Source organism: Papilio machaon, chromosome 4, assembly GCF_912999745.1.
Source record: "Papilio machaon chromosome 4, ilPapMach1.1, whole genome shotgun sequence".
In the NCBI taxonomy this organism is placed as follows: Eukaryota; Metazoa; Arthropoda; class Insecta; order Lepidoptera; family Papilionidae; genus Papilio; species Papilio machaon.
This window is the reverse complement of record NC_059989.1, coordinates 9,284,663-9,311,493: the sequence shown is the minus strand read 5'-3', so window position 1 is coordinate 9,311,493 and position 26,831 is coordinate 9,284,663. Positions and strand designations below refer to the sequence as shown.

The 26,831-nt window shown below is 44.0% G+C and overlaps 3 protein-coding genes across 3 annotated transcripts in view; 2 read left to right on the top strand and 1 right to left on the bottom strand.

Annotated features, from left to right (window-relative positions):
* Window positions 1–9,174, top strand: part of LOC106720622 (mediator of RNA polymerase II transcription subunit 13) — a 59,732-nt gene extending 50,558 nt beyond the window's left edge. The window contains exons 9-25 of the mRNA XM_045686859.1: window positions 643–775; window positions 1,004–1,114; window positions 1,478–1,674; window positions 2,434–2,641; window positions 2,797–2,919; window positions 3,303–3,518; window positions 3,602–3,797; window positions 3,979–4,337; window positions 4,446–4,595; window positions 4,670–4,875; window positions 5,122–6,124; window positions 6,254–6,457; window positions 6,546–6,775; window positions 6,910–7,333; window positions 7,689–7,961; window positions 8,200–8,453; window positions 8,546–9,174. Coding sequence (XP_045542815.1) covers window positions 643–775; window positions 1,004–1,114; window positions 1,478–1,674; window positions 2,434–2,641; window positions 2,797–2,919; window positions 3,303–3,518; window positions 3,602–3,797; window positions 3,979–4,337; window positions 4,446–4,595; window positions 4,670–4,875; window positions 5,122–6,124; window positions 6,254–6,457; window positions 6,546–6,775; window positions 6,910–7,333; window positions 7,689–7,961; window positions 8,200–8,453; window positions 8,546–8,678 — 4,420 coding nt within the window. The 3' untranslated portion in view covers window positions 8,679–9,174. The remainder of the gene's footprint in view (window positions 1–642; window positions 776–1,003; window positions 1,115–1,477; window positions 1,675–2,433; window positions 2,642–2,796; window positions 2,920–3,302; window positions 3,519–3,601; window positions 3,798–3,978; window positions 4,338–4,445; window positions 4,596–4,669; window positions 4,876–5,121; window positions 6,125–6,253; window positions 6,458–6,545; window positions 6,776–6,909; window positions 7,334–7,688; window positions 7,962–8,199; window positions 8,454–8,545) is intronic.
* A 3,567-nt stretch (window positions 9,175–12,741) lies between these two features.
* On the top strand, window positions 12,742–15,560 carry LOC106720689 (sesquipedalian-1). The gene is made up of 4 exons (XM_045686973.1): window positions 12,742–13,065; window positions 13,814–13,999; window positions 14,719–14,871; window positions 15,307–15,560. The coding sequence occupies exons 1-4, from the start codon at window positions 12,861–12,863 to the stop codon at window positions 15,486–15,488; spliced, it is 726 nt and encodes a 241-aa protein (XP_045542929.1). The 5' UTR covers window positions 12,742–12,860; the 3' UTR covers window positions 15,489–15,560.
* A 918-nt stretch (window positions 15,561–16,478) lies between these two features.
* The window catches only part of LOC106720728 (protein outspread), a 221,741-nt gene continuing 211,388 nt past the window's right edge, over window positions 16,479–26,831 (bottom strand). The window contains exons 7-16 of the mRNA XM_014515481.2: window positions 25,491–25,643; window positions 24,990–25,159; window positions 24,553–24,906; window positions 20,818–24,390; window positions 20,470–20,639; window positions 20,181–20,351; window positions 19,914–20,066; window positions 19,707–19,803; window positions 18,329–18,430; window positions 16,479–18,153 (exon numbers count right to left, since the gene is read on the bottom strand). Of these exons, the coding sequence (XP_014370967.2) occupies window positions 18,148–18,153; window positions 18,329–18,430; window positions 19,707–19,803; window positions 19,914–20,066; window positions 20,181–20,351; window positions 20,470–20,639; window positions 20,818–24,390; window positions 24,553–24,906; window positions 24,990–25,159; window positions 25,491–25,643 (4,949 nt within the window). The 3' untranslated portion in view covers window positions 16,479–18,147. The remainder of the gene's footprint in view (window positions 18,154–18,328; window positions 18,431–19,706; window positions 19,804–19,913; window positions 20,067–20,180; window positions 20,352–20,469; window positions 20,640–20,817; window positions 24,391–24,552; window positions 24,907–24,989; window positions 25,160–25,490; window positions 25,644–26,831) is intronic.

Below are 26,831 nucleotides of genomic sequence, written 5' to 3'. Positions count from 1 at the left end.
TTTCATAAATTTAAACAAAATAAATCCGTAGACAGTGAGATGTGAAGAAAGAATTTCTCATTTCCATCGTCAAGTGTTCATAGGAGGTACTTTTGTGACAGTGTACATTACGACCAGTCTTGTTAAAAAATCTATTACATCCTTTGTTACCAAGCTATTTCCAGCATTTTCTAAATGCCTGACAATAGCTTTAAACCTTCACACATTTGTTTTACCCAACAGCGTACATAATTACGAACTATTAAGGCTTATTCACCCGGAAATAATCCTCCAAAAACATTTAAGGCAAAAATGGCAATGCAATTCGAAAATTCATTACCTCATTCGATTTACATACATTATAACATCTACCTCTCATCTCTACGCTACGTAAGAACGACATATCATGCGCGGATTTGGTTGATCATTCATACTTGAAGTGTACACCGGAGAACAATCAATTCATCTTTGTCGATTGAGATTGTGTTACACTATTAATCCTTTATTAACGTGGGAAAGTGATGTTCACGCATTTAATTTGATTAAGATGACTTTAAGAAAGTGAGCGGTCTCAGTTACGTTTCAGGTATAAAGATTCTTACTGTTAGTTAGCGATGTTGTGTATGATATATATATATATAAGTATGATGTGCGCGTGCGCAGGTCGGGCGGTGCCGCGGGGGCGTGCTCGCCGGGCAGCTGCGGCGGCGCCTCGCCCGCGCCCGCAGTCTCCGCGCCCTCCTCCGCCGGCGCCCCGCCCCCCTCCCCACATCTCACCGCGCTGACCACGCACCAGGTCTGTACATGCTCATACTATATTATATAATGTGTAATTCATCATAAACCTTATTTGTTTAACTAACCTAAACCATTTACTAAATTGTATCACAAATATGTTTAAATAGTTTTGATATAGTAAAGCTTTAATTTAGTACTTTTAACGTCATTTATTTTTAATCATAAAATATTTGATATGCGTAGTGGAATTAGTGAATAGAGTAAGATTGTTGTGGGTTACGTGTAGACGGGCGGCGCAGTGCCGACTACGCTGCACACGCCGGCGCCCACGCCTGACCCGCACGCGCCGCCCACGCCCGCGCCTCCCTCCGCGCCGCCCCACAAGACCTACACGCAGGTACATCTCACAGTCATACACGTACACACACACACACACACACCGTGACGTAGATACAAGACCTGCAAAAAGCAATAACAGACAATTTTGTAAAGGAATTTAGTCAGTTACATTTAGTTATTGAGTCTAATCCAGGGCTGGAAAACCTTTACGTATCATATTTCTAAAGAAATGTCTAATGCAGATATAGACGTGCCATTGGTTCGCCATCCCTGGTATTCCTAGTTATATATATCATATCTAAAAAAAATCATCGATCATCATGTGCTAACATTAAAACTAAAATAAAAACACGGGGAAAATTTTAGGTGGCGTATAATTGTTGTGAGTTTTTATAGCGAATGTGTATGTTGTGTTGTGCAGGGCGACTCTCCGGGGTTCGCGGGGTGCGGTAGCGTGGCCGGGGGTGGGGGTGGGGGTGGCTCTGTGGGCGGGGCGGTGGGCGCGGCGCCGGAGCTGCTGCGCCGGCCCGCGCTGCCTCCCGCCGAGCAGCGCCTGGACCCCCTCGAGGATGAGCACTCGCTGCACATGCTCTACGACTACACCACCGTGCACGCATGGTAGGCGACAAACGATACTTACCATCATACTGGATACTATATGTATTACGATATTTGTGCTAATCTATTGGTGCCCAGTGACACTGCAATATTTTTATTTCTGACCGAAGCACCTTATACTAAACAACAAGTCAAAATTTTATTTATACGTAGGTTTCTAGACATAATTTCGAAGATATAATAATGTAAATTTGATAAGTTTTTAAAAACTAATTTATGTGTCCGAGTTTTATTTAAAGTAACATTCTTGCCGGCATCGGGGGAGCAGGTATGATGTTGATACAATTATCATCTTTGCACGAGACACTTAAGTTGTTTTTGAATTCTAAATCAATAGTTTCTAGTCTTTTTTATTTATTTCGTAGAATATTGAATATATGGAATTATTTTTACAGCATGTAGAAAGTTAAACATAGTTGTATTTTAATGTTTATATAACGCAACAAGTTGCGAGACAATGTAACGGTCACATCAGCCCGCAGCATGGCGGATGTGGATCTTATCCTCGCTACATACACATACCAGATAGCGCAACAACATTCTTCCAGACAAATAATGCTGTGTTCAATATTTGGTGACATGTTTATACCATTTAGTTGTTACTTTATTTTAATATTCATTAGTAATTAACTATTTGACTTATGGTGCTTCTGTCTGGTTTCACTATGTTTAATTATTTTATATATAAGTACCATTGCTATATCTATATTATGAGTATGAAAAATTAATATATTTAAATAATATTTATTATACTTGCAGGCTGGAGCATCCAGTGAAGCGGTTCAAGACGGATACGAGGGAGTGGAGCGAGGAACTGGCGCTGGGCGCGCGCGGCGGTGACCTGTACGCCGGCCACGCCCACACCCCGCCTCCAGCGCCGCACCCAACGCGCCCACAGCGCCCAGCGCGCGCCCACCACACCCCGCTCGCGCCCCTCGCCGCAGACGTCAAACAAGAGCGCCTCGACGTTAGTACACGCTGCTTCTAACTTCGCTTACCGACTCCATTACGTAATATTGCGTCACAGTGTAATGGGACCGTATCTACATAGTTTTATCGACATTTGTATGAGATGTTAATGTGATAGTTAAAGTGATTTGACGGTGTAATTGTTACCTGCAGGAAGACAGCAAGGAGTACAAGAACCTGTTCACGTCGGACGGCCTGTGCCCCACGCTCAAGGACCTCGACCAGATCTTCGACAACTCGGACGACGCGGCCAGCGGTGATGAAACGGTAAGACTTGTGAGTGTACCCCCTTATATCTATGCATGTCGCATGATCTCGCTTCGTTATACTATATCTAAATGTTCTATTATCAATATTGGTCTAACTAAATATGATAGTTAATGTTATCTTTCAATAAACTTGAAATTAAAAAGTAATTAATACTTTTTCGTTTTATTTCCTAAGTACATTTTTGTACAATGTTACTTTTACTTTGTAATTACATATTTTATTTCTGTAATATATTATTTCTCTTGTAAAACTGACTGTCCAGTTTCGACTGACAATTTTTACAGTCCGCGGTATGATAAAGTACTATGTCTCTAAAAATATAAAAAAAATACTGTTGTGCTGACTGCAAGAGTGTACAAGTTCATGAAAAATGTGTGTGTGTAACGCAGGCGTTGGCGGGCGGGGCGGGTGAGGCGGGGCGGTGCGACGAGGCGCGCTGCGGCGGGCGCTGCGTGCGCGCTGAGGAGCTCAGCAAGATGTTCCCCACGCCGCCCAGCATGGAGGCGCACGCGCAGCCCTCGCCCGGCTTTTCTCTGCCCGAGGAGGCCACGCCGCAGCCGCACCGGCATCTGCTGCCCAGCTCGCCGCCGCCCGATCCCATTGAGGTAACCGCACGCGATCACAGCATACAACCGGTCTCGATACAAGTCACCATGACGTGTAGTGATAACAAGTGTTGTGTTGCCAGGACTGGTCGTACGTATTCAAGCCGCCGACTGTGTGCAAGTACGTGGGCTCGTCCAAGTACGCGCCGCTGGTGGCGCTGCCCAGCCAGCTGCTGCCCAGCGTGGCGCTGCCGCCGCACGCAGTGTACCGCCCGCGCTGGCAGCAAGACTCCAAGCGCGACCCCGACACAGACACCGACACCGACACCAAGCGCAACGGTAAACTAACACCTGAACCATTCACCACTCTCGATTACCGAACTCTAAGTTTTATAATATTAGCATAGATTTATTCGAGTGAGCACGCTCAATACGCTCAGACCTATACAGTATTCGAACTGGTCATCGGTTACAGCTCGCATTTCGTATTCGAGTGTTAATGTGTTTTTCATATTCGCAGGTACGAAAAATAGTACAAACAATACCAATAGCAGTAGTAGCGGCGGCGTGAAGAGGTCGGCGTCGCCGGGCACGGAGCAGAGCGGGGCGGGCGCGAAGAGTGGCGCTGCGCCGGGCGCGCTGGCGCGGGCGGGCGCGGAGGCGGGCGCGGGGCGCGGTGCGGCGGCCGGCTCCCCGCGCCGCAGCCCGCTGGCCCCGCCGTCTGCACCAGCAGCGCCGCCCGCCGCCGCCGCCGCCGCTGCCGCCGCCGCCTGTCCGCTGCTGCTCAACGTGCTGCTGGCAGACACCGTGCTCAACGTCTTCCGCGATCACAACTTCGACAGCTGCACGCTCTGCGTCTGCGACATCGACGACACCTCTGTATGTACTCTTCCTACTATTTCATTCCCATATGAATTATTTCAATCATAGCGCTAGTAGAAGTTACAATCCTAACAGTAGTGATACGAACGTGTAATGTTTTTGCAGCAAGTGGGCAACATCCGCGGGGCGGACGTGGGCACTTACCTGTCGCACGGCGAGGCGGCGGCGGGCGAGCTGGACGCCGGCCGCTGCGACTGCGGCTTCAGCGCCATCGTCAACCGCCGCCTCGCGCACCGCGCTGGACTCTTCTATGAGGTACATTAGAAAACAACTCCTGATGGTAATACCTTTGTGTCCACGAATACAATTAACATTGTTATGTCTATTAGGATGAGATGGAGATAACGGGTCTGGCGGAGGACCCGGGCGGGCGGGGCGGAGTGCGGGGCACACGGGGCGCCGCCGGGCTGGCGGAGGTGGCGGGCGTGCTGGCGGAGCAGTGCGCGGCTCCTCCCGGCGGGCCCGCCTCCGCGCTCTCCCGCGCCGCCGCTGACACCAAGCCCGCACACGACCACTTGCGCCTTAACCTTCTCGAGTGAGTCACGTGTTAATTCACAAGTAAACAACAGCAATGGTACTGAAGATAAATAATGTTATTGTATACGAATATTAAAAAAACGGTCGAATATATCATCAATATCATGGAATCTTCAAAGTGATAATCAGATTGCCTTATGTAATTCCTATCATTTACCTTATTTTCATTTTTTGGTTATTAGGAATTATTATTATTCTTATTATTTGCTATGCATGTTTTGATCATTTGTCTTTCGCATCATAGATACAGTGACGGAGGCGCGGCTGCGGCGAGCGCGTTGCGTGAGGCGGCCGCGGGCGGGCCAGTGGCGGGAGCGAGCGCGGGAGCGGGAGCGGGAGCGGGCGCGGGCGCGCATTGCGCCGTACATCGCTGGCCATTTATCGGCGCGCGCGCCCCGCGCTCCTCCCGTGACGTCGTCAGATTAATGCGTCGACTTCGACCATTGCTACAAGACGCCATCCAGAAGCGGTGTTGTGGCGCCCGTATGTGGGACGGCGTCACGGGGCCATTGACGTGGCGACAGTTCCACCGGCTGGCGGGGCGCGGCAACGAGGACCTGTGTGAGCCGCAGCCAGTTCCGCCGCTGCTGGTCGGTCACGATCGTGATTGGATCTCCCTGTCGCCCTATGCCCTGCGCCACTGGGAGAGGCTGTCATTAGAACCCTACTCGTACGCGCGCGACGTCGCCTACGTGGCTCTAGCACCGGACGGCGAGGCGCTCACCGATCCGCTCCGAGCGTTCTTTCGCGAGCTTTCGACGTCATACGAGGCGTGCCGGCTGGGCAGGCATCAGCCGATCGCGAGGATAGCGCGGGACGGCATCGTGCGGACGGCGGCGGGCGAGCGCTCCGACACCGACGAGTGGGCCGGCGAGCTGCCGCCGGGCCGCCTCGGCGAGTACATCAGGGCGTATGCGGACACGCTGCGGGAGCTCACCTCTCAACTATCGTCAATGAACATAGAGCGCGTGCTCTTCGAGGCGGAGAAGGGAAACAACATGCGGCCGCCGGCGGCGCCCGAGCAACCCGGCACGCCCGGGGAGCCGGGAGAGGGCGGCGAGGTGCCGGCCGGCGGCAGCGCCAGTGCGCCCGTGTGGGAGGAGGACGAGGCGGGCCCGCCGGCGCTCGTGTTGTACCTCGTGGAGCCGCCAGCCGCGCACGCGCACCGAGCGCACGCCCTACATGCCTTGTTGAGGCTCGCCGCACAGGCACATCACCATCTGCATCATCACAATCCTTATATAAAGGTAAAAAATTTATATTCATGTAATGAAAGGCGTAAAATCAATCTAAACATGTCAATTGTTTTCATAATGGGAAATGATGTACTACTTTACTCGTACAAATGACATGAGGAACATGTATGTTACTTTTAGATTATATCGCTGGAGGGCGTGTACGAATGTTGGGCGGGGCGGGGCGCGTGGGGCGCGGGGCGGGGCGGCGGCGCGGAGCTGCGCACGCTGGCGTTCAGCGTGTTCAGCGGCGCTCGCCGGCTGCTGCAGCACCAACCCAACGGAAAGTCGCTCACCGGCTTCGGCACCGCCGCCAACGCAAACCTCTTCCTCAATAACAAAGATGTAAGCTAATTGTGCAAATATAAAATTATTTGTATTAATTAATAAGCTTTGAAATGAGTTGTGATACATGTATGTATATGTATGCCAGGAGAAGAACCGCGCGGCATACCGGCTGTTCACTCCGGCGTGGGTGCTGGCACCGCCGCGTGCGCTGCGCGAGGTGGCGGAGACGTGGGGCACGGCGTGCGGCGAGCAGTGCTCCGTACTGTTCGTGGCGTACTGCCTGTCGCACGACCAGCGCTGGCTGCTGGCCGCCGCCACTGACGCGCGCGGCGAGCTGCTCGACACCGCCGCCATCAACATACACGTACCCGCCAGGTAAGTCATTCACACGACTAAAACACTACTGACATTTCAAGTAATTTATTTCCCTCGCGTGATTGTTTTGTAGACGCAGCTTTGTGTAGGTGTGGTATGTCCGTTATGTAAGGGTGCGCGGGCGCATGTTGCAGGTCGCGGCGGCGGCGGTCGGCGCCCGCACGGCGACTAGGCCTCACCAAGCTGATGGACTTCACGCTGGGCGTGATGTCGCAGGCCGCGCAGCCCTGGCGGCTCGTCGTCGGCCGCGTCGGGCGCATCGGTCATGGCGAACTGAAAGGTTGGAGCTACCTGCTGTCGCGCAAGAACCTGGTGCGCGCGTCGAGCGTGCTGCGCGAGATCTGCGGCAGCTGCGCGGCGCTGTACCCGGGCGGAGCGCCCTGCGTGCTGTCCGCCTGCCTCGTGTCCACGGAGCCCGACCCCTGCCTGCGCCTCATGGCGGACCGCTTCACGCCCGACGAGCGCTTCTCGCAGGCCTCCATACAGTCACATCTGCACACGCCGCGAGACGTCACCGCCACGCACATACTCGTCTTCCCCACCTCTGCTAAAACACAGGTACACGTCGACCGCTTCTTTAGCACTTTAACTAACGGCTAAGTTCACATAAAGTTGCTGGTGCTAGGTGCCATCTCGCCACTGATTTCTCCCGAAAGTAAATAATTTATTGTACTAGGAATACAAGTTTTTTAAATTAATTTACGTGTGGATATGTTATTTATTAGTAGGAATTTATTGTTTTACAAAATGAAGGACGAATGAATCCGTTCCTCTGCTGTTGTGGAAGTCCATGGGCGTTGATAATCACTTAGACGTTTCCGCCACTCGTAATACATCTTCTAACACAAGAAAAATGTGAATTATTTTTGCTGCCGATACCAAGTAGAAATTGACCACTTATGTTTGTTTTCAGTCGAATCAGATGCCGTTCGAGCAGCCGATGGCGAACGGCGAGGACAACGACATCTTCATGGACGTGGACATGGGGGACGAGGACATCGGCGAGGACAACATGGCTGATCTGATCATCAACGACATGTTCACCAACATGTGGGCTCAGAGCAGTCCGCGCGCCTCACCGCGTCGCCATGACGATGACGCCGCGGGCAGTCGCGAGGGCAGCCCAGCGCGTCGTGCGGCACTCGGCGCCCCCGGCTCCTATCGCCAGGCAGACGACCATCAGCCGGTATGTCATACATCTCCATAACATACCAATCAGTGCATTCATTTAATTAAAGCAGTTTTTCTCAAAGCGGGTGATAACGCCCCCTTGGGGGCGTTTGAAACCTAGAGGGGGGCGTTAAGGGGTCCAGAAAAAATGCAGAGCATTGATGAGGCCGATGTATAATTTGTAATTTTATTTACTTTATATAGTATTTTAAATTTCGCTAAAATTAAAACCCACCCAAATATTTGCTGTGCAGGAGCAGGTGGGCACGATCCTGCAGCAGCCGCTGGCGCTAGGCTACCTGGTGTCGACTGCACCGCTGGGCGCCATGCCCGCCTGGTGGTGGGCGGGGTGCGCACATCTGCGCGACTCCTGTCCCGCCTTCCTCAAGAACGCGCTGCACCTGCACTCCGGCAGCGCGCAGACCTCCGACGACTTCACCTCGCTGATGCAGCGCCGCGATAACAACTCGCATCCTCTCGACTCGCAGACCACCACCGACGTCCTCAGGTATGTAGCACGAACGCCTTGCTGATGCAATAACGTACGGTGGAAATTTGAAGATGATAAAGCATCGTTTATGTTTTGTGTGTTTTTCACAGGTATGTGCTGGAGGGATACAACGCGCTGTCATGGCTGACGCTGGATGGCAGTACACACGACCGCCTGTCCTGCTTACCGCTGCACGTCCAGGCGCTGATGCAGCTCTATCACACTGCCGCCGCGCTGGGCTAACGCCGCGCTGACATCATCATTCCGCCACCATAACGTCACCATCACATCACATCACCACAGTTATATTAAGATGTAACCTGTAGCTAGATGAATGAAAAGGTCCGCCTTGCAGTTCATATTTTTGTACGACTTCCCCAATAAGAAATTACCATTGAATTGGTTCCGCGATAATGTCTTCAATTGTAGGAAATTTGTATATTATACTTGTTTGGAAATAATTATTGTATGTGGCACACTGATGCTGTGCTGTCCTTTGTAGTGTTATTTATCAAAACTCTTGTACGGAAAAAATTGTAATTGACGTGACAATTAATAGAGACAGTGACGTATTGTATTGTATTGTTACGATGTGAGACGAGGGCGGGCAATATTTGTTTGTAAGTGCTAGGATGAGATGTGTCGGCGTAGTTACTAGTGATATAAGGTTACCATGAGTTAGTACTATAGGACATCTGTAACATCGACTTTTAAAGGAACAAATCGTTTGTTTTGACTCAGAGCTAGTTATCTTTGAAAAATATTAACTTTTTGTGTGGTCGAAAATAAGGTCGATTTGCAATATCCTTTCAGTTATTCTGGAAATTCCAAATCTATGGAAATTAAGAGTACAAAATTGTTTTCTCTGGAATCATTTGCATTCAATTAAAATTAAATCTGGTTATAATTATTATACCAAGTGTATTTAGTATTTATTTTGATGATATATGACAGTGATGTTTTATCTAATCTTATTTGCGTTCACAAAAAACACAATTTTTTACTTGTTTTGACTTATGTTTTTTACTAAAAACATCTTGACAATTTGTTTATCAACAATTTTTTTTTTAAATCCAAAGCGACAGATTCTTAGTCTAACTAATGTTGGTAGGGCGTGTATTTAAAAGGGCATTTTTTAATGTAAAGAGATTGTTGTCAAATGTTTAAGGCCTTTAAAAAAGCGTTAAAGGGATATGATTAATTCAGAGTAATATATTATATTATATGGTAAAGGTGTGTGGTTTTGTTTAGAGAGTTGATCTCCTTGTGTAAGTACTCTTACGTGTGTTGGAGATCGCAAGGAAGTGTTACCACGCACAAAACTCCTTTGAATATTGAATGTTAAAATATTATTAGAGAAAATGTAGTTAAGTCGGTGAGTTAGTTTGTTATGTATAACAAAATCTTATGATGGTCCAATTCTAACTTAGATGAGGATGTTTTTGATGTTTATTAGTAGCTATTATATTGATATTTGTGGAGTTGGACAATGTCTTTCCCCTGCTGTACTGCGCACTGATACACTTCCATTTATGTCTTTCACAATATTTCATTCTTCCATGATCTCTTTTTATCCATTCATCTTTTAAACGAACCTCATTTTGTTTAGTATTATAACATAACTTTATGTATTTATCCTATGTACAAGTTATCAAATGCAATGTTAATATTTGTCTATTTTTTTTTTCTAGTATTTTTTCTAGACTAATGTATTTGGACGAAGAGATGAAAGAAGAAATGTCATTAAGACAAACTTGCTTATATGATTCATGTAACAATATACGATAAATGTATATTTTACAATGTAATGTATTTGAAAAAAAATTACATATTATTGTAGCAAATTTTATTTTGTTTGTATGTATTTCTATCAAAATTTAGCTTTTTTTTCACTTCGTTTAATAATTAGTCTGCAAAAAAGAACAATCACAATATTTATATTTTGCTTTAATTTTACATATTTTATAAAATCTATTTTGATTATTTTCACATCACAAATGCTACTTCTAAAAGGTTGTAGACTAAAGATTTATTATAAATTTCCTGAAATCAAACAATTCTTTTATAACTTTTTTCTCTAATTTTCTCCTCTATACTTATTTTCTTTAAACTTTTAATTAAACACACAACTTTAACCGTAGGTTTCTGAGATTAAAATCTTTAACAAAACATAGATTACAATATGTTTTATATGGAGGTTTTGGTCTCAGAAACGTACAGTAAGTGCAGCAGTAACTAAAATGTTTTATTACATTGTTGAAACTTTGTAGGAAATAATAAATATAATATGTATGTTACGTTACAGACCGGTATGAATTACCAAAGGAATTAGGTATTTGTGTAGTGTTTTAGATATTTTTTTTACCATCCTTATTTCTCTGTAAATTTATTTAACAGGGTTATCGTTTTGTATATTCATAAAACGAATACATCTCGTTACTCTTTTGAACTTTATTTTTGTATAGGTTTTTTTTACGTTGGTACAACACGAAATTATTTTATACATTTTTTTTTTTGTATCGGTTAAAAGTCGTCTCGTGTGGGTGTAGCTTTACATTTAGAGACAATTTTACATTAGAAGAATTGAGGCGGGTGGTCGTCGGACACAGGTTCATATCCTAGGAATAAGGTCATTGCAGACAACTGACTTTGTACATTGTAAAGGAAAAGCCACCGCGCACAATCTCTGTATACTCAATAAACAAATTCTAATATTGAATAAATCAAAAATTTTGATTGAAAACATTTTGACACCAATAGTTTATTAGTTGAATAGCTGTAAATTCCCATAGGCCGTATTATTAGAAGTTTTATACAAAATATAGATGGAACCCGTTGGAAAACACTCGCGATGTCTATATGTCGAATCTCTGACAGTTTGGTAGTTATATTGAATTTTCTATTTTAATATATAACTATTTTAAAATATAAGTAAATAATACATGTAAATATATCTGAATGTGTGTGCAGAGTGCGAGCGGATGCGGCTCACAATTTGATTCCAATCTCTTGTTACGGTTGCAAGCGACGGTATATGTAGATACATCAATTTCAATCTTATACTCACACCTTAAGGTTCACAATTGTTTATTATATATTTATATGAATTTGTCATTGTATCCCGATTAGACTTGCTAAGTTACAAAGTTATTTCTCTTAGAAGATTAGGAAGAAGTGGAATTTTACAAAATAGCGTGTTTTTGTTGCTTATTAATTTAAAAGTTCTTTTCTTACGTATTTATTGAGAGGAGCGGAGGAGTAGGTAATTGTACAGTTTGTATGATACGGCGGCGAAGGTATACATAAATTATTGGTCGGTGGCAGCGGCCCGTCCGCTACTCACTGGTTACGCCTAGTTGAATATGAAATGTTTTAAATGTGTTACAGCATTTGAGAATATTTAATGATGTTGTATATAGTTTATATTATTTTGTTTTTGTAAAACTACCTTTTGTACATAGAGCAGAGGGGCGCGGGCGACGGGGGCCGTCGGTCGCCCCGCCCATGTCGCTGAACTGCGCGGAGCACGATTTAAAGAAACCACTCGTAACTTATCGTATTTGTACAGTTGTTAAGCGAGATTCGTAGTTGAATGAATTATTTTTAAGATTTTTTTGTTTTTACCTTTTTTTGTTATTGTGAATTTTTGTCAATTTTTTTTAGGGAATTGGGATTGTACTGTACATAGACCACCATTTTGTCATATATAAGTTGGTAAGCGGTCGAATCTGATGATTGATGTGGAAATCAAATTTTCTAAACGGAGCAATCATTAGAAAATCGTAAACAAAACTAGCGTAATAATTGATATTAATATAACTTTATAAATAACTGTGAAAATAGGTAATAACAATTATGAATAAAATATTACATATTTAAAGCCTTCTTTTATTTCGTATTCATTCATTTCATTGGCAAAGTAAATACTGCTGACACTGCTTCATACTCCTCAGTCAGATGCATTTCTCTGACTTCTCGAACCCGCATCGCTCGGGACATTGCAATAGATTTGAAGCGCTTTATGATGAAAGGACCAGAGTACATTACATTTATATTAAGAGGACCAAAATAACAAAGGAAAGGGACATTATACCAGTGCTACCGCCCTTTAAGGGTGGTACGCCATGAATAAGGTAAAAAGTGGTAATAAATTAATAAACTAAGCTGGCAATACACAATGTAAAAATGTCATACTCATATCGTCTTCCACTTCCATTTCATTCTGCTGTCACTGTCATTTTATTAAAAATGGTTTGTTTTGTTTGAGATTTTATATAAAAAAAGGAAAAGGCAGAGAATATAATTTGTTAGCTTAGTATTTTAGTGCTTGATGTACATACAAATTCCATAACGATTCAAGAGTAATGCTTTAAGTGGAAGGAAATAAAAAATAGACGTTGTCCATATTCAAAGCAGTAAATAAAGATGAAAATAAATGAAAAGAATTTGGGTGCATTTGCCTCGTCCACGACTCCAGTGGACCGGGAGGGATGGCTCGACATGCGAGGTGAAATAGGTAAAAGTTACCAACGACGATGGTTTACCTTGAAAGGAAACTTACTTTTCTATTTCGACAAGAAAGCTGACAAGGATCCAGTTGGAGTAATTATACTTGAAGGATGTACAATCGGTAAGTAAATTGACTCATTATGATGCATTATGGTGAACTTTTATTCCCAAAGAGAGTACCAACTAATTTACAGCACTGCTTTCATTTTCATTGCTACTTGTAAAAGATAAGTGAAAGTGAATGTATGGTGATGTGAAAATGAGTATGTTAACAGGAGTTATGCACTGTTTGTAATATTTGCATTAAATTATGGTTAAAACTACCTGTACTTGCAATTTAATCTTATGAAATGTTGTCTTTGGTTAGCATTTTTAAAGACTTTTTGTGATATTTATTAATATCAAATTTACAGCATAAAAAATTTGTTTCAAACTTCTAACTGTAAAAATGATACTTCCATATTAATTTCCAACCCCACTTTCAACCCCTTGAAATCCCATTTTCACTGTAAAAAGCAGCCTATGTTCTTTCTCAGGCTCTAGACTATCCATGTATCAAATTTTAATTAAATCAGTTCAGTAGTTTTGGTGTGAAAGCAAGCAAGACTGACAGAGTTTATTTCTGCATTTATAATATTAGTAAGGATTCATGAAAGTAATCACTGTGCCAGTGTGACAGCAAATAGGACTGCTTTATTCCACATGAATGGATTTTATTTATATTTCAAAAAGTAATTCCTTAATCCCCTTTCTATTTTATAAAATTTTTGTGTTATGTTCAAATACATTCCGCAAAAAGAAAATATACATAAATATTTATTATTTCTTTTGACAGCAGGTCAACAGTAAAAGTACTTGTTTAATTCCAGAATTGACGGAGGAGGAAGCTTACAGTTTCAAAATAGTGTTCCAATGTGAGGGGGGCAGGACATACTACCTGTGCACAAACTCACAGGCATCCATGGAGGCATGGATGAAGGCACTCGCCTGTGCTAGCTATGATTACATGAAGCTCATGGTGGCCGAGTTGCAAAGACAACTGGATGAAGTGCAAGGTCTCTTTTTGTTTTATAGTACAACTAGCGACCCGCCCCGGCTTCGCACGGGTGCAATGCAAAATATACCTACTACAGAATAAATGCACAATTTATTTAAGGTACTTAAATGGATAAGGATTAATGCTGTATTGTTTAAAATCACTTCGTAAAAGAATAAAAATGGTTATGCTGGGTTATCCCTAAGAGATAGACATATACCATCGCTGACTTTTTTGTTGAACTTTTTAAGGTGAACAATACTGTAGTACATTATTTTGGTCTATCTCGTAGGGTTCAACCAGCGTTTGCAATATAAGCGCAAAAAAACGTGCTTATTTACGACATCACATTAGAAAACTTTAAATTTATCAGTGTTTCTCTACTATATTATGCATTTATTATACATACAAACCTTCCTTAAGAATCACTCTATCTATTAAAAAAAACCGCGTCAAAATCCGTTGCGTAGTTTTAAAGATCTAAGCATACATACGGACATACAGCGAAAGCGACTTTGTTTTATACTATGTATATTGATAAAGACATTGAACATTTTTAAATGTGATATAATTATTGAATATTAGGTCTTTTCCATGACTATTTTTGTTTGAATGCAAATACATAAATGCCACATTTGGCTATTTGTCACTCAATGCTTTGTAATGTAATGTCTAAATCCTGATTATTTTAGTAGTTGAGTCCTTTATTATAGATTAAGAGTAAGTTTAATTTAACAGCGGAGGAAGCTGCTGAAGCGGCTGCTCTGATCACCATAAGTCCACCAGAGCGTGAACCGAAGGTGCCGCCGCGAGGACAGCGGTACAACCCCTTCAACCGCGTCCCCGATGGTGAGGCCAAGGACGGCAAGTCCGTACCCGGCAGTAGACATCGTGAGTGACATGTTAATGCTGTGTTACTTATATATTTAATTCTAAATACAGAAGTTTTTTACTACAAATAGAATATAAAAAATAATAAATATTAATTTGTAGAATTAACTGTGATTTGTGTTGTCTGTTTTTAAACATAAAATAACTTGTACTCAGTGTCAGCGATAGGGAAGGCGGTTGGGCAACCGCCTAGGGCTTGGATAGAAAGGGGCGTCTTACATAGTAATGGTAAAAAAGTTCGCTTGTACAGCTAACAGTTACTAGTTGCACTTTTTTAAGAGAATAATCCAGTTTTGTGGTACCTTAGGATGTTTTAATACACATATTGTGTTTGTTTATAAAGTTATATAAAGTCGGAAAGTTTGCAATTTGTACGTTTCTCTGTGTAAAGGAAATTTGTCTTTTTTTGTTGATTGTGTGAGTGTTATATAACAGATAAGGACAGCTTGAGGTCGGAGGTTCCGCGCAAGAAGGTGCCGTTCCGGGACATTCACACAGCGCACGGGCGTAAGATCCTCGCACACCGCAGTGAGTGGCGCGCGCGCCGCAGACCTGGACGTCACGCGCCTGCGACACCAGCGCCCCCCAACACAGACGTACCTCTCATACAACTCTGATCTCACACAGGAATATAATAGTGTACGGTAAGATAATAATAGTTCCTGAATTCTCAATTTGTCATCTGTCAATGTTTCATACCAAGTTTTTTTTTTTTTTTTAAGGAACATCTAGGCTAATGAAATTAGATTTTTATACCTAAAAAACATTGAACGATATTTCTACGTACATTTAGGGTGTCTGTATGTAACATAAAAAAAAACATATTTCTCAAACATGATATAAAAAATCTATTTTTAACATTATGTCTGTCTGTCCACAAGCCGCTTTTGTTCCGGCGTAATCTTTGCAACGGCTGGACAGATTTTGACGGGTTTTTTTGCAGGAAGGTAATTAATATGTGCTTGAGTAATTTAGGTTAATTTTTTTTTATTAATCTGACGAAATCGCTGGCAACCACTAGTATTAATATTAATTACTAGTAAATTAATATTAATTTCCAATAAATTGGAATTGTAAAGATTCTTGCTGGATTGTTGTATTTTTTTTTGATAGCTAAGAATTTATGAAGATTGTTTAAAAAACGCTTGGCGTAATTTAAGTACATATTATTAAATGATAGTTATTTCGTTCGAAATACTTTGTATTCAACTTAGTACATTTTTGTAATATATTAAAATATAAAAAATGTGAAAATAAAACAGTTTTTTTGTATTAAGTAGTTTATTTTAAAAATCTTTGTTATATAGAGTAACACTTTACAATTCAACCAACTACAAGTTATGCACAAAATGATAAAAATGTATAAAATAACTCGGTGCAATGGCGACCAATTACAATATTATTTTATATAGCCAAATAACTTGTATATAAATTTTAATACATAATAAAATTATATAAAGGATATAATTTCAGACCGCTCTGCTCCATGTCCCCAAAAATGTAACAAGGGACGAGCTTTTGGTATATTCATTTTAACGCAAATTATACAATATATATTGAGCAAATCAGTGACTCTGTGTTACAGTGCCGTTAGTGACACAACATTTATACAGTCAAGGAAGTTTATTTCCTATCCATTTCAGTGTTATTTCACATGTGAAATGTAATTACGTCTATAGCTCGTATTTTGATCGGGAAGCTAATTTGATTCCTTACTAACTTGATGTGGAAATTCCTCGTTGTATCGTCACTACGTTACAGTAGGAGCGTGAGACACAGTACATAACACGTGAACTAACGCGAGCTGGAAGACGAGACTCGCCCGGAAAATGCCCAGTTTGGAAAATAAACATGGTAACAAACGAGTGAACACGCAGCTAACAGGACAGGGGAGGGGATTCGTGACAAATCTTATCCACTACAAACTGTGTTAATGTTTTAAAACAAAAAAAAAATACGCCTCTATATATCTTGCAAGATGTTAGAAAACTTCTTCAAATCATTAAGTGCCAAAAACTGTATAATAAAACATTTTAAAGAAAATTAATGGTTACATAAGTTTTTAAAACAACTAAATATTCGTGAAACCGTGAAAAAAAAATGAAAAAGTTTTGGAAACGTTTTCTAACATCATGCGTTAATTGAAAAAAAAACGTGCCATAAAAATCCATTAAAAATGTCATACTAAACGTGTACTAAACCCAAATGCGCATAATATAAGTAAAACTATGTATAAATCTACAAAAATAAACAAGAGACATTTTATATAAACATTGACACATCCGACTGGTGGCGGTACATTGCGCGCCGTGTGAGGCGACACCGCGACCTCCGGCAGCTCCGGCGCGCAATGTACCGCGCGGCGGAAGTGTCGCCTCAACAAATGTCAATAGAACTCATAAATAACATATATTTGGTAACAACTTAAAAGATAAAACTATCATTCACTAGAACACGAGCTAGAACGATAGGAAGATGTTAGTATATACACAATGTTACACTGCCGCCTCTAAAACACATCACTAACCTGAGTCTACAGCTAACTGCGCAGGCGCAGACAAAAGATACGCCTTCTATACGACTGATACAGCGATACTTTTGCTCTACGCCGCAACAAAAAAAAAAGACGTAAAAAGTCTTTTAGTGCCTTTACTTGCACATGATATTAAGTTATTAAATATTTGTTATACGTTTAGAAGTTATAAGATAAAAATAATATACACTTATTGAAATAAGTAAATAACAATGCAAACAATAGTTATATACATTTTCGTGGTGGGTGGGAGTTAAAAAGTTCTGGCCACTTTTTTGTAGAAAAAGTAATTTTTGGTCTGAGTGGAATACTAACCTAACAAAACAGTTCTATGTCATAACTGTAAGTCGATCTTACGATCTTGTCAATACAAAGCAAAAACAAAGCTATTTTTTAACAATGCTCAATACTTTTTATGTCAATAAATTAAAAGTAGATATATCTGTATGAAACTAAAACAATTTATTTGATATTGAGAAGCGAAGTGGCCAGGTGCTAGCGTGGTGGGTGCGTCGTGACGTAGCGCTTGGTTCATCTCATCCTACATAGAGAACTCAACGCGTACGATAAATATACTTTGTCAAAAGACCATTTTATCAAAAATCGACTTTAAGGCAATACACTTAAAGCTTTATTTTCTATAAAGACGCTTATAGTTTAAATTTGTGATGTTTCCTTCGTCGTCACCTCTCATTGCTCGAAGCGCTTCTTGCGAGCGGCGACCAGACCAGCCAGAGGTCCCTTCAGTTCTGACAAACAGACAAACACGTTCACTACATACTACTTAATTTTCAGGAATGTATAAGAAATCTATATTACAAGTATAATTTAAATATCTTTTATTATGTGTAATCTATGATCCTTCGAGTCGGATAAAAGTCAAACTTACATTTGAAGGATGTAAAATTGTAATGAAGTTAGTACCTGTACGGGCGAGAGCTGCAGAGGAGTGCGCGGCTCTGTCGCGAACTGCAGCTTGCCCCGCGGCCGCGTCTCCGCTACACTGTTGCTCTTTGACGACTTCGTCTGTATCAATATACAACGTGACTTTTGGATATTCAATACCATTAATTAAAAAAAATGTATTTTCAAAAAAGCAACTTTAAATTTTATCTGATAATAAATTGAAGTACTTCAGTAATTTAATTTCAAAATATAAGCAAAACACCAAAAGCAATAAAACAAAACATTAAAACAAACTTTTCATTAAATCAGAAAGTTTATTTTCTTAAAGTCAATAAAAAAAGTTAGTAAAATTACAATAAATTCAAACACAAAACCCATAACCATTTCTACTATTATCAAAAACTACTGTTATTTCTCACACCAAATATAAAATGTTAGCAAGCATCACAGCGAGTGAATGAAAAAAGAAAATGATGTAATAATAATAATAATAGTGAAGATTTTGTTCCTTCAAATTAAATAATACTTTGAAACTGTATGAATGGATCCGTAACCTACCATTTTCTTAAATTCATCTCTATTTAAAAAATAGTGGTAAAATAGTGGAGGTTCTAAACTGTTATAAAATTCTTACGTTAGTCATTCTGGATTCAAGGCAAATATCGTCGCTAAAATGAGGGAATTGACATAAATAATATTAAGTGATATAAAAAAAGTAAACACAGGGACGATTTTATTACTTTAAAAGACTTGGAAGAATTATTTGAAGTCTTTTGTACATCACATTTGGCACAAGACGAATGAAACAGTAGTGTTGGTACAATACATGTTACGTCACAAAACAATGCGCGTCTGTGGGCGGTTACCTGCGGTGCGGTTGCGGCGTGCGGCGGCGGGCGTGCGGTGCGGCGCGGGAGTGCGGCGCGCCTGCGGTCACCGCACGGTTACCTCACGCCACTCACCACTCGCTCACAACCGATACTAACCAGCTTAACTTTATTTGGTATTGGTGCCGTGTACTAGCTGATTACTTGACATTTGCCAAACACATTTTCAGTTTGCTTTTCTTTTCATACAGCTAAGCTAATTAGTGGTTAGTTGTTCACTTTTTAAATCAACTAAAACTACAACTATGTAATGGAATCTACGAAGTCGGTGCGAGACTATATTCCATACTAGTAAAGAACGCGAGAAAGATGTGCAAAATGATTCCTTAACCCAAATTAATGAGAAAATTACTGAGAGTTCATAAAATAGAATTAAGTTAAAGTACTTGTTAAGAATGATTTTTAGTCGTGATGACGTGCAAGTTAAAGTTTAATTGGCGACGTGATGAGACGAGGCCTTGCAAGCGAGTCTAGTCCATGTGTCAGGAGACATAAGAGCGAGAACTCACCGCCGCGGTGTCCTCTATGAGCTGCGCGAGCGCCGCCGCCTCCGAGTTCTTCATCTCGTTCGCCTCAGACATGATGTGCGCACGAAGCTGTTTATTTCTGTAAAAAATAAATCGCGTTAATACCACGATATAGAAGAATTTAAGATCTCTTAGCAAAAGTCTAGATAGTCCGCGTCGTGAGCGGGACTCAATCGGGGTGCTGGTTACCTGGCGTCGAGCTGCATGACGTGGTTGTGAGCCTGCGCGAGCTGCGCCGTGGCCGCCGCCAGCCGCTCCTCCAGCGCCGCAGACTCCACGCACTTCACCGAGTACTTCTCCGACAGCGACAGGATCTCGCGCTTTATCTCCTCCATCTCCTGCCTGAAACAACAACATTCACATCAGATTTCAGTCAAAAAAATCGTTAACGTCCATTATGGAATACCATTAGTTAAATGGTTTAAATAAGTGTAAGTGAAGGTGGTGAGTACTGACTGGTGGCGCGAGCTGAGCTGTCCGAGGTCGTCGTGTGCGGCGCGCGCCAGGAACTCCGCCTTGAACTTGTCGACTTCGCGCCGCACCTCGCTCTCGTGCGCCTTCCGCATCGCGTCCAGCGCCGCCAGCGTCGCCCGCGTCTCCTCCGCCAGCGCCTGCTCCTTGTCCAGTCTGAACATATAAACGAATAACGTTATCTTCTTTAAATTAAAGTTGAGCATATTCAACCTGTACTTTTTTTGTCCGGGCCACTGTGCCGATGGCCGGGGGGCGGCCGGAGGGAGCGTACCTGAGCTGCTCGCGCTCCGCGCGGTGCTTCTCCTCCATCTCGCGCACGATGCGGCGATGGGAGCTCTCCATGGCCAGCAGACCCTTCTCGCACAGCGCGCGCAGCTGCTCGATCTCCTGCTGGTAGCGCGCGCGCAGCCCGTCGCCGTGCGTGTCCGCCGCCACCGCGCTCTAAGCGACACAGACACACCAAGTTTATTTAAACATCTCCATTACTTGTAATTTAACTAAATGTGATCTAAATATATTTTGGTCCCTAAAATTCGCAGTTATGTATTTTTTTGTATTTCCAAAATTTGGATAACGTTTTAATTTATTGAAAAATAATCTTGTAATCAGGTGCGCGTACCTGATAGGCGGCGCGGAGGCTGTCGAGTTGCGCGGAGTACTCGGAGTCGAGTGCGGCCAGGCGGCGCTGCAGCGTGCGGGCCCGCTCCCTCAGTGCGGCTCGCTCGCGTTCGTGCTGCGCCTGCAGCTGCGCACGCGCACGCCGCGCCGCCGCCAGCGCGCCCGCCTGCTGCGCCAATGCGCACTCGCCGCGCGCGCGCTCCGCCGCCAGCCGGTCGAGCGCCTCCTGCAGGCGCCTGCAGTGCCGGCAGGGCACCAGCTCCTGCAGCGCCTCCACCCGGCTGCGCAGCGCCTCCACGCGCTCCAGCAGCCCGCCCCTCCACTCGGCCGCGTCGTCCCGGTCGCCGTCCTCCTCGCCGCCCAGCCGCCGCTCCACCGCCGCCACGGCCCGCTCCACCCGCTCGAGGCTCTCGCCGATCTTCATCGAGTCTTCACTGTTGCCCGAACAGTCACTGGAGAAGAGCGCTCGGCACTCGTTCGAGAAGTGCTGGAAGAGGTAGACGAACTCCGCCTCGCAGGCGGGGTCCGTCTCCAGCGAGGACAGCGCGTCCTCTTGCGGCGGCGCGTCGGGCCGCTCGGAGGCGCGGTAGGTGCCCTCGACGACGGCGACGCGCGCGTCCACCAGCGCCTTGTGGGCGAGGACGTCGGCCAGCTGCAGCAGCGACGCGCGGCTGTCGAGTCCCGGGGAGCCCTCCTTGGCGCGGCGGTCGGCGGCCAGGCACTCGCGGTAGCGCGCCGCGATGTCGCGCACGGCCGCGTCCATCTCGCAGCGCAGGTGGTCGTGCGCCGCCTGCCACCACAGCTCGAGGTCGGCGCGGTCCTGCGCGGTGAGCGTGAGGCGGCCGCGACGGGCCTGGTCCAGACGCTCGTCGCAGGCCTGGGCCGCGCGGGCCAGGGCGCGCGCCACCTCGGCCTGCACGAGCTCTCCGCCCAGGGCGTCGCGCGCGGCCGCCCAGGCCTCCCGCACGCGCGCCGCCTCCACGTTGGCCCGCTGCTGCTCGAAGTCGCCGTCGGCGGGCGCGGCGTGGCTGAGCGTCTCGCAGGCGAGCGCCGAGCACAGCTCCGCCAGCTTCTCGGTCTTGTATTTGTCGACGGCCTCCGCTACTTCCTTCTGCGACGCCTTCAGAGCCTCGAGATCGGCGCTTTGAATTATTAGTTCAGATTTTCTAAACTCCCTCGTTTCCTTGCTATTCATTATGTCGATTTTCCGCGACAGTATCCTCGCTAGGTAGTCGAGCGAGCTCTTCGTGTTATTGATATTTTTGCAATTTTCGCCGTTTATCTTAGACTTAAGGTTATCGATTAGTTGACTAGTTTCGTTTATTTCAGACTTTATTAACCTAGCGAAGAATTTGCTTCCGTTGGAAGATTGCAGAGCCTCTTGTATCCTACCGATGAGGACTGCCTCGTACGCCAACTTCTCCGCCAGTATTTCTAAGCTCTTTCGTTGCGTCAACTCGCCGGCCTCGTACAGAGCTGCCTTTTTCTTAGATATTTCTAGTAATTTCGTCCTTAATTGTTCTTCTAACTGAACGACAACCTCCGCGACATTGTCGTTTATTTCCTCCTTGTGTTGGCATTCCACAACACATTTGTCGAAACACTCCTGTAACCTCTTACTGACATCTGACAAACATTTCTCCATTGATTTAATGCTATATTTTTTCTCCAGACTCGGCGATGGGGATCGGCGGGACTTCGCGGCCCGCATGGCACTCATCTGACAAAGACATTCGTTTACTTTATTCCTCGAATGTATCACCACATTTTCGAGACTCTGTAACCGATCGAGCAGATGTCTTTGTGATTGTGTACCGATTGAGCTCTCCTGGCTTTCGTTCAGTGACGGGTTGTCCGGAGAGACGGTGGTTCCGGTGGTGGTGCTTGCTATGCTCAAGGATTCACAGGAGTTCGTTAAATCTCGCCGATTTTCAATGGCAGTTGAAATTTTGGTTTCCAATGAACTCAGGCGGACTAGCATTTTCATGGGTTCCGAACTTGTAGCGCTATCTAAAGACTTTCTTCGTAATCGCGCTGCTAACCTTTTCAGACGCTTTTCATCGGTAATACTGTCACTCTTTGTTGGTTTTTCTTTGGCAGGTGATCCACTTTTGGAAGGAGACTGTATGGTAGGAACCGCTTCGCCGGATTCGAGAAGAGAAATTTTATTCTCCAATTCGGTTAATTTTTCTTCAAGTTCTTTCCCTAGGGAAAAAGATTCCCGCCCCTTTAGTGACAAGCTGCGTCTTTTTTCCCTGGACTCAGTTTTTTGTATTTTATGTTTCAGAGTCCGCACTTGCTTGTCAGATGCTATTAATTTTTGCGTCAGGTCTAAAATTTTAGCTGCCATCAAATTTATTTCTGATCTGCTACATTGTTCTCTAAGCTTCATTTCATTTCGTAACTTCATATTCGTTATTTCGAGTTCGTCATACATGTTGTGTGCCTCTCGAAGCTCCTTCTTCATGGCTTTGATTTCCTGAATGGCTTTTAAAAACCTTCCTCTCAGGTCAACATACTCCTCGATGAGCCTATTCCTTTCTAAGGAATCCAAGTTAAGGTCTTGATTTATATTCGTGAGATCGCTGAGCGATCCAATGCTCTTTCTCTTTTCCTTAGATGGAGATTCTGATCCCGCACGGCCTTCCAAATCTCTGATCCTAGAGTATAAGCTCTCATTTTCTTTTACGCTTTTAAGAAGTTTTTCATTGAGTTCGTTCAATTCTCGTTGCAATTGTTTGATGTTTTCTTGGGCCGACGCTAGCTGCCTCGTAAGTAACTCGCAGTGTTCCGTCGATTCCTTTAAAAACTGTTGGGTTTCCGTTAGCTTCGTCTCCCATGAGGTCTTATCTTGGTTGTAAAGTTGTTTTATTGCGTTTAAGTTTTCTGCTTCTTTAGTTCGTAAAGAAAGTTCTTCCTCTTTCTGTTGTAAGGTCGTCACGAGCTCTTCCATTTTCTTTTCTCGTAGCGCCGCCTCGGATTTCAGTTTTCGCAGTCTCGCGAGCTCGGACTCTGCCGCATTGACATCACTTAGCGCTAACTTAAGCTGTTTTCGTAAATCGTCAATTTCTATAGCCTGCTTGTCAATAGTCGAAATGTAGCTACGCTTTCTTTGCTCGGCTGGCTTTTCATTTTCGTCCACTTCGTTTATGGAGCGTTCTTTGGTAGAGTCTATTTCGTCCTTTTCGTCTTTGAAATCCGTTCTCATCAGTGGTTGATGACAGGATCTAGCGCGAACCTTTTCCTTGACTCTGGAGATCGGAGTGCGACTGAGTATGGGCGACGCCGGGGGCTGCGTCATGTCTCCCCAATCCGCGCTGTCTCTCCTTCCGCCCTCGGACGCCGTTCTGTACTCCTCGTCCGAAGAGAACGGTGCAGACTTTCCGGTATTAGGCGTAATCGGCGTCACGGGTGAAGTAGAGGACTCGGACACTTGATCCAAACTGTCCTCTCGCAGGATCAGGGACAGCGGTCCGTTGTCGGGCAAGCCGGCCGTCCTGCGGATCGCCGAGACCCAGTTCGCTCTGATGCCCGCCGTCACCGCGGCCAGCACGATGTGTTTGCCGTCCCACGTCTGCAATGACGAGAACTAATATGACATCATTATTATTTTTCATCACCAGGAAAGTAAGCAATAAATTTTTGCTAAGCTAGATACGAGATCGACCACAAATTAAATTTTTTGTTCGAATGATTAGCTGAAGCTCAAACGGTACACATTCGTTTTAAATTTTACCTCAGTTTCAAAAGCATATCCATTGGTGGAAGCGGACGCGGGCAACTCGACGACGTTGGCGACGCCGCTGAGGTCGATGACGCCGTCGAGCAGACCGCGGTGCTCGGCCTGCGGGTCGCGGAAGTAGAGCAGTGCGGCGCCGCGCAGCACGAACCAGTGGCGCGACCAGCCGGCCGGGCCGCGGCGCTGCAGCCAGCCGGCGCGCGCGTGCAGCAGCCGCTCCGCCGGCAGCTCCACCCTCCCGCCCTCGCCGCTCTCCGCCGTCTCCGCGGTGTCGGCGGGCTCGCCGCCTTCGCTCGCGGAGCTCGAGCTCGCTTCTTCTGTCGGTGCACCGCCATCGGGGGTACCTCTCACCTACGTGTTTTAATTTAATATTCACATTTGATCACTTATGATTTTTTTAAAGGAGTCGTCGAAGTAGAGAGGTAGTCAGTTACCGGCAGGCGGTCGGGCGGCGGCAGGCGGGTGGGGCGCTCGAGCGGCGGCAGGGCGCGGCGCGAGCGGGGCCGGGTGAGCGAGGCGGCGATGTCGCGCAGCTGCTCGTCGTACTGCCGGTGCTGGTGCTGTAGCAGCGGGGAGCGCGCCGCGCCGCCCAGCACGCTCACTGCTACGTAAACGCATTGTATTTATCGAGTGACCGCTTAAATATTATTTCGTCTTGGTAATGAACTGAAAATTAGTTAAGATTAGCAACAAGATGGCCTCGTTTATTTCTTACGTTATCGCGTCCTACACTTGAACGGTAATAGCATTAGCTAAGTTAAATAGTCGAGAAACTAAATACCGAGGTCAATCCATAAAAACCTTACTTCGTAACATGAAAACTCAAAGGTTAAAAAATTCATTTCAATGTTTGTTGAGAAATTCCTAAGGAATTATTTCCACCTCACCTTTTGGCTGTTCCTTAAGACTTATTATATGAGAGCAATATTCATTACCGTCTTCGTGCAGGGTGTTTGTTGCTGGTGCTGTGGCGGGCGTGGATGCGGCAGAGTCTGACCAATCGCGGCGGCGGCTGCGCGCCTTCTCCTCGCCGTTTATCTTGTCACGAGTCGGCGGTGATGCTGACGATACCGGCTGGTCTGCGTACACTGTAACAACATCATTGACTGACCTTCAATAAGTGTACTTGTGATAAAAAATTGCGCAATATTGTCTTAATCGGAAACAAAAGTACGGAATTTTATAATGAATACTTAAAAGTTCTATACAATATATAGATTTTCATAATTGAATTGCAAAATAAAATAAAAAAAAACATGTTGAAATCGTACATAAACTTGAATCAGTTTTGCCTCTTGACGTAAACTCCAAAATATTATAATGCAAAGCTCGTAAACCTCGGCATCGCGTGCTGAAGGTCGCCAACAAGAGCAAAACCCTCATAAAAATGGTGCGCCCTTTTCATCGATTATTTACGATTCAGTATCGTCGTATCGGAGCGCACATCTCCGCAGCCCATACAATAATATTAACGAACCTGTTATACATTGACTTGTTGAGTCGTTACTTTATTGATAATAACTTATCATTTACTTATTTAACATAATATCTGAAATTGGATTTTATTTAGGTTTATAGACGATTAGTAAACCTTATGGAAAACATGAGGAAAAGAGTTTAAATAATTCGCTACAGATTAGGAATAAAAAATTGTTAAGTGATAGAAATAACGTATAAAGTGCGACATTACAAAGTTTAACAAAAACCGAACTTGACTTTTCTATTTTAATTAGGAAAATGTTTGTTAAATAAGTTAAAAATTGTTATTGTTGTAAAAATATGTTAGTTAAAAGAATAATATAACATTAAAATCTTCACAAACAAATTACCTGTGGCAATTATCATGCGCAGTCATCGCGTAAACATCGCTCCAATTTATGGACATTCGTGTGAACACAGTATAACCTAGCGCTTTAACATCACAACCGCAATTCTTACACGTCCAATAAAATAATTAAACGATTTGCATATTCATTCCTAGATCATAATTAAAACACGGGCATTTATGGCTCTTTAGAAATAATGCAGCTGTCGTTATACTATGAAATATTAACGCGCGGTGAAATTGAAGGCGTACGCACGATTTCACAATGATTTAAATTTAGTTTCTCTGAGTTTAAAGTCTATACTAAACTTAAGACCTTCACTTAAATGAGTTGATTTTAATGTTGCTGGTGGCCGTGAATCAGGAATCAGTGTGAAAATATCAAATCCCATTAATCTCAAATTTGATTGAAGTAATAATATACGAGGAGGATGTCAAATATTCGGCAATG

What these genes read in the sequence shown, in the direction of transcription:
- LOC106720689 (XM_045686973.1), top strand. Translation starts at nt 12,861, where the DNA reads ATGAAAATAAATGAAAAGAATTTGGGTGCATTTGCCTCGTCCACGACT. An exon ending in ACAACTGGATGAAGTGCAAG is followed by an intron (nt 14,000 to 14,718) that starts GTCTCTTTTTGT and finishes TTAATTTAACAG; the next exon opens with CGGAGGAAGCTGCTGAAGCG. An exon ending in CGTACCCGGCAGTAGACATC is followed by an intron (nt 14,872 to 15,306) that starts GTGAGTGACATG and finishes GTTATATAACAG; the next exon opens with ATAAGGACAGCTTGAGGTCG.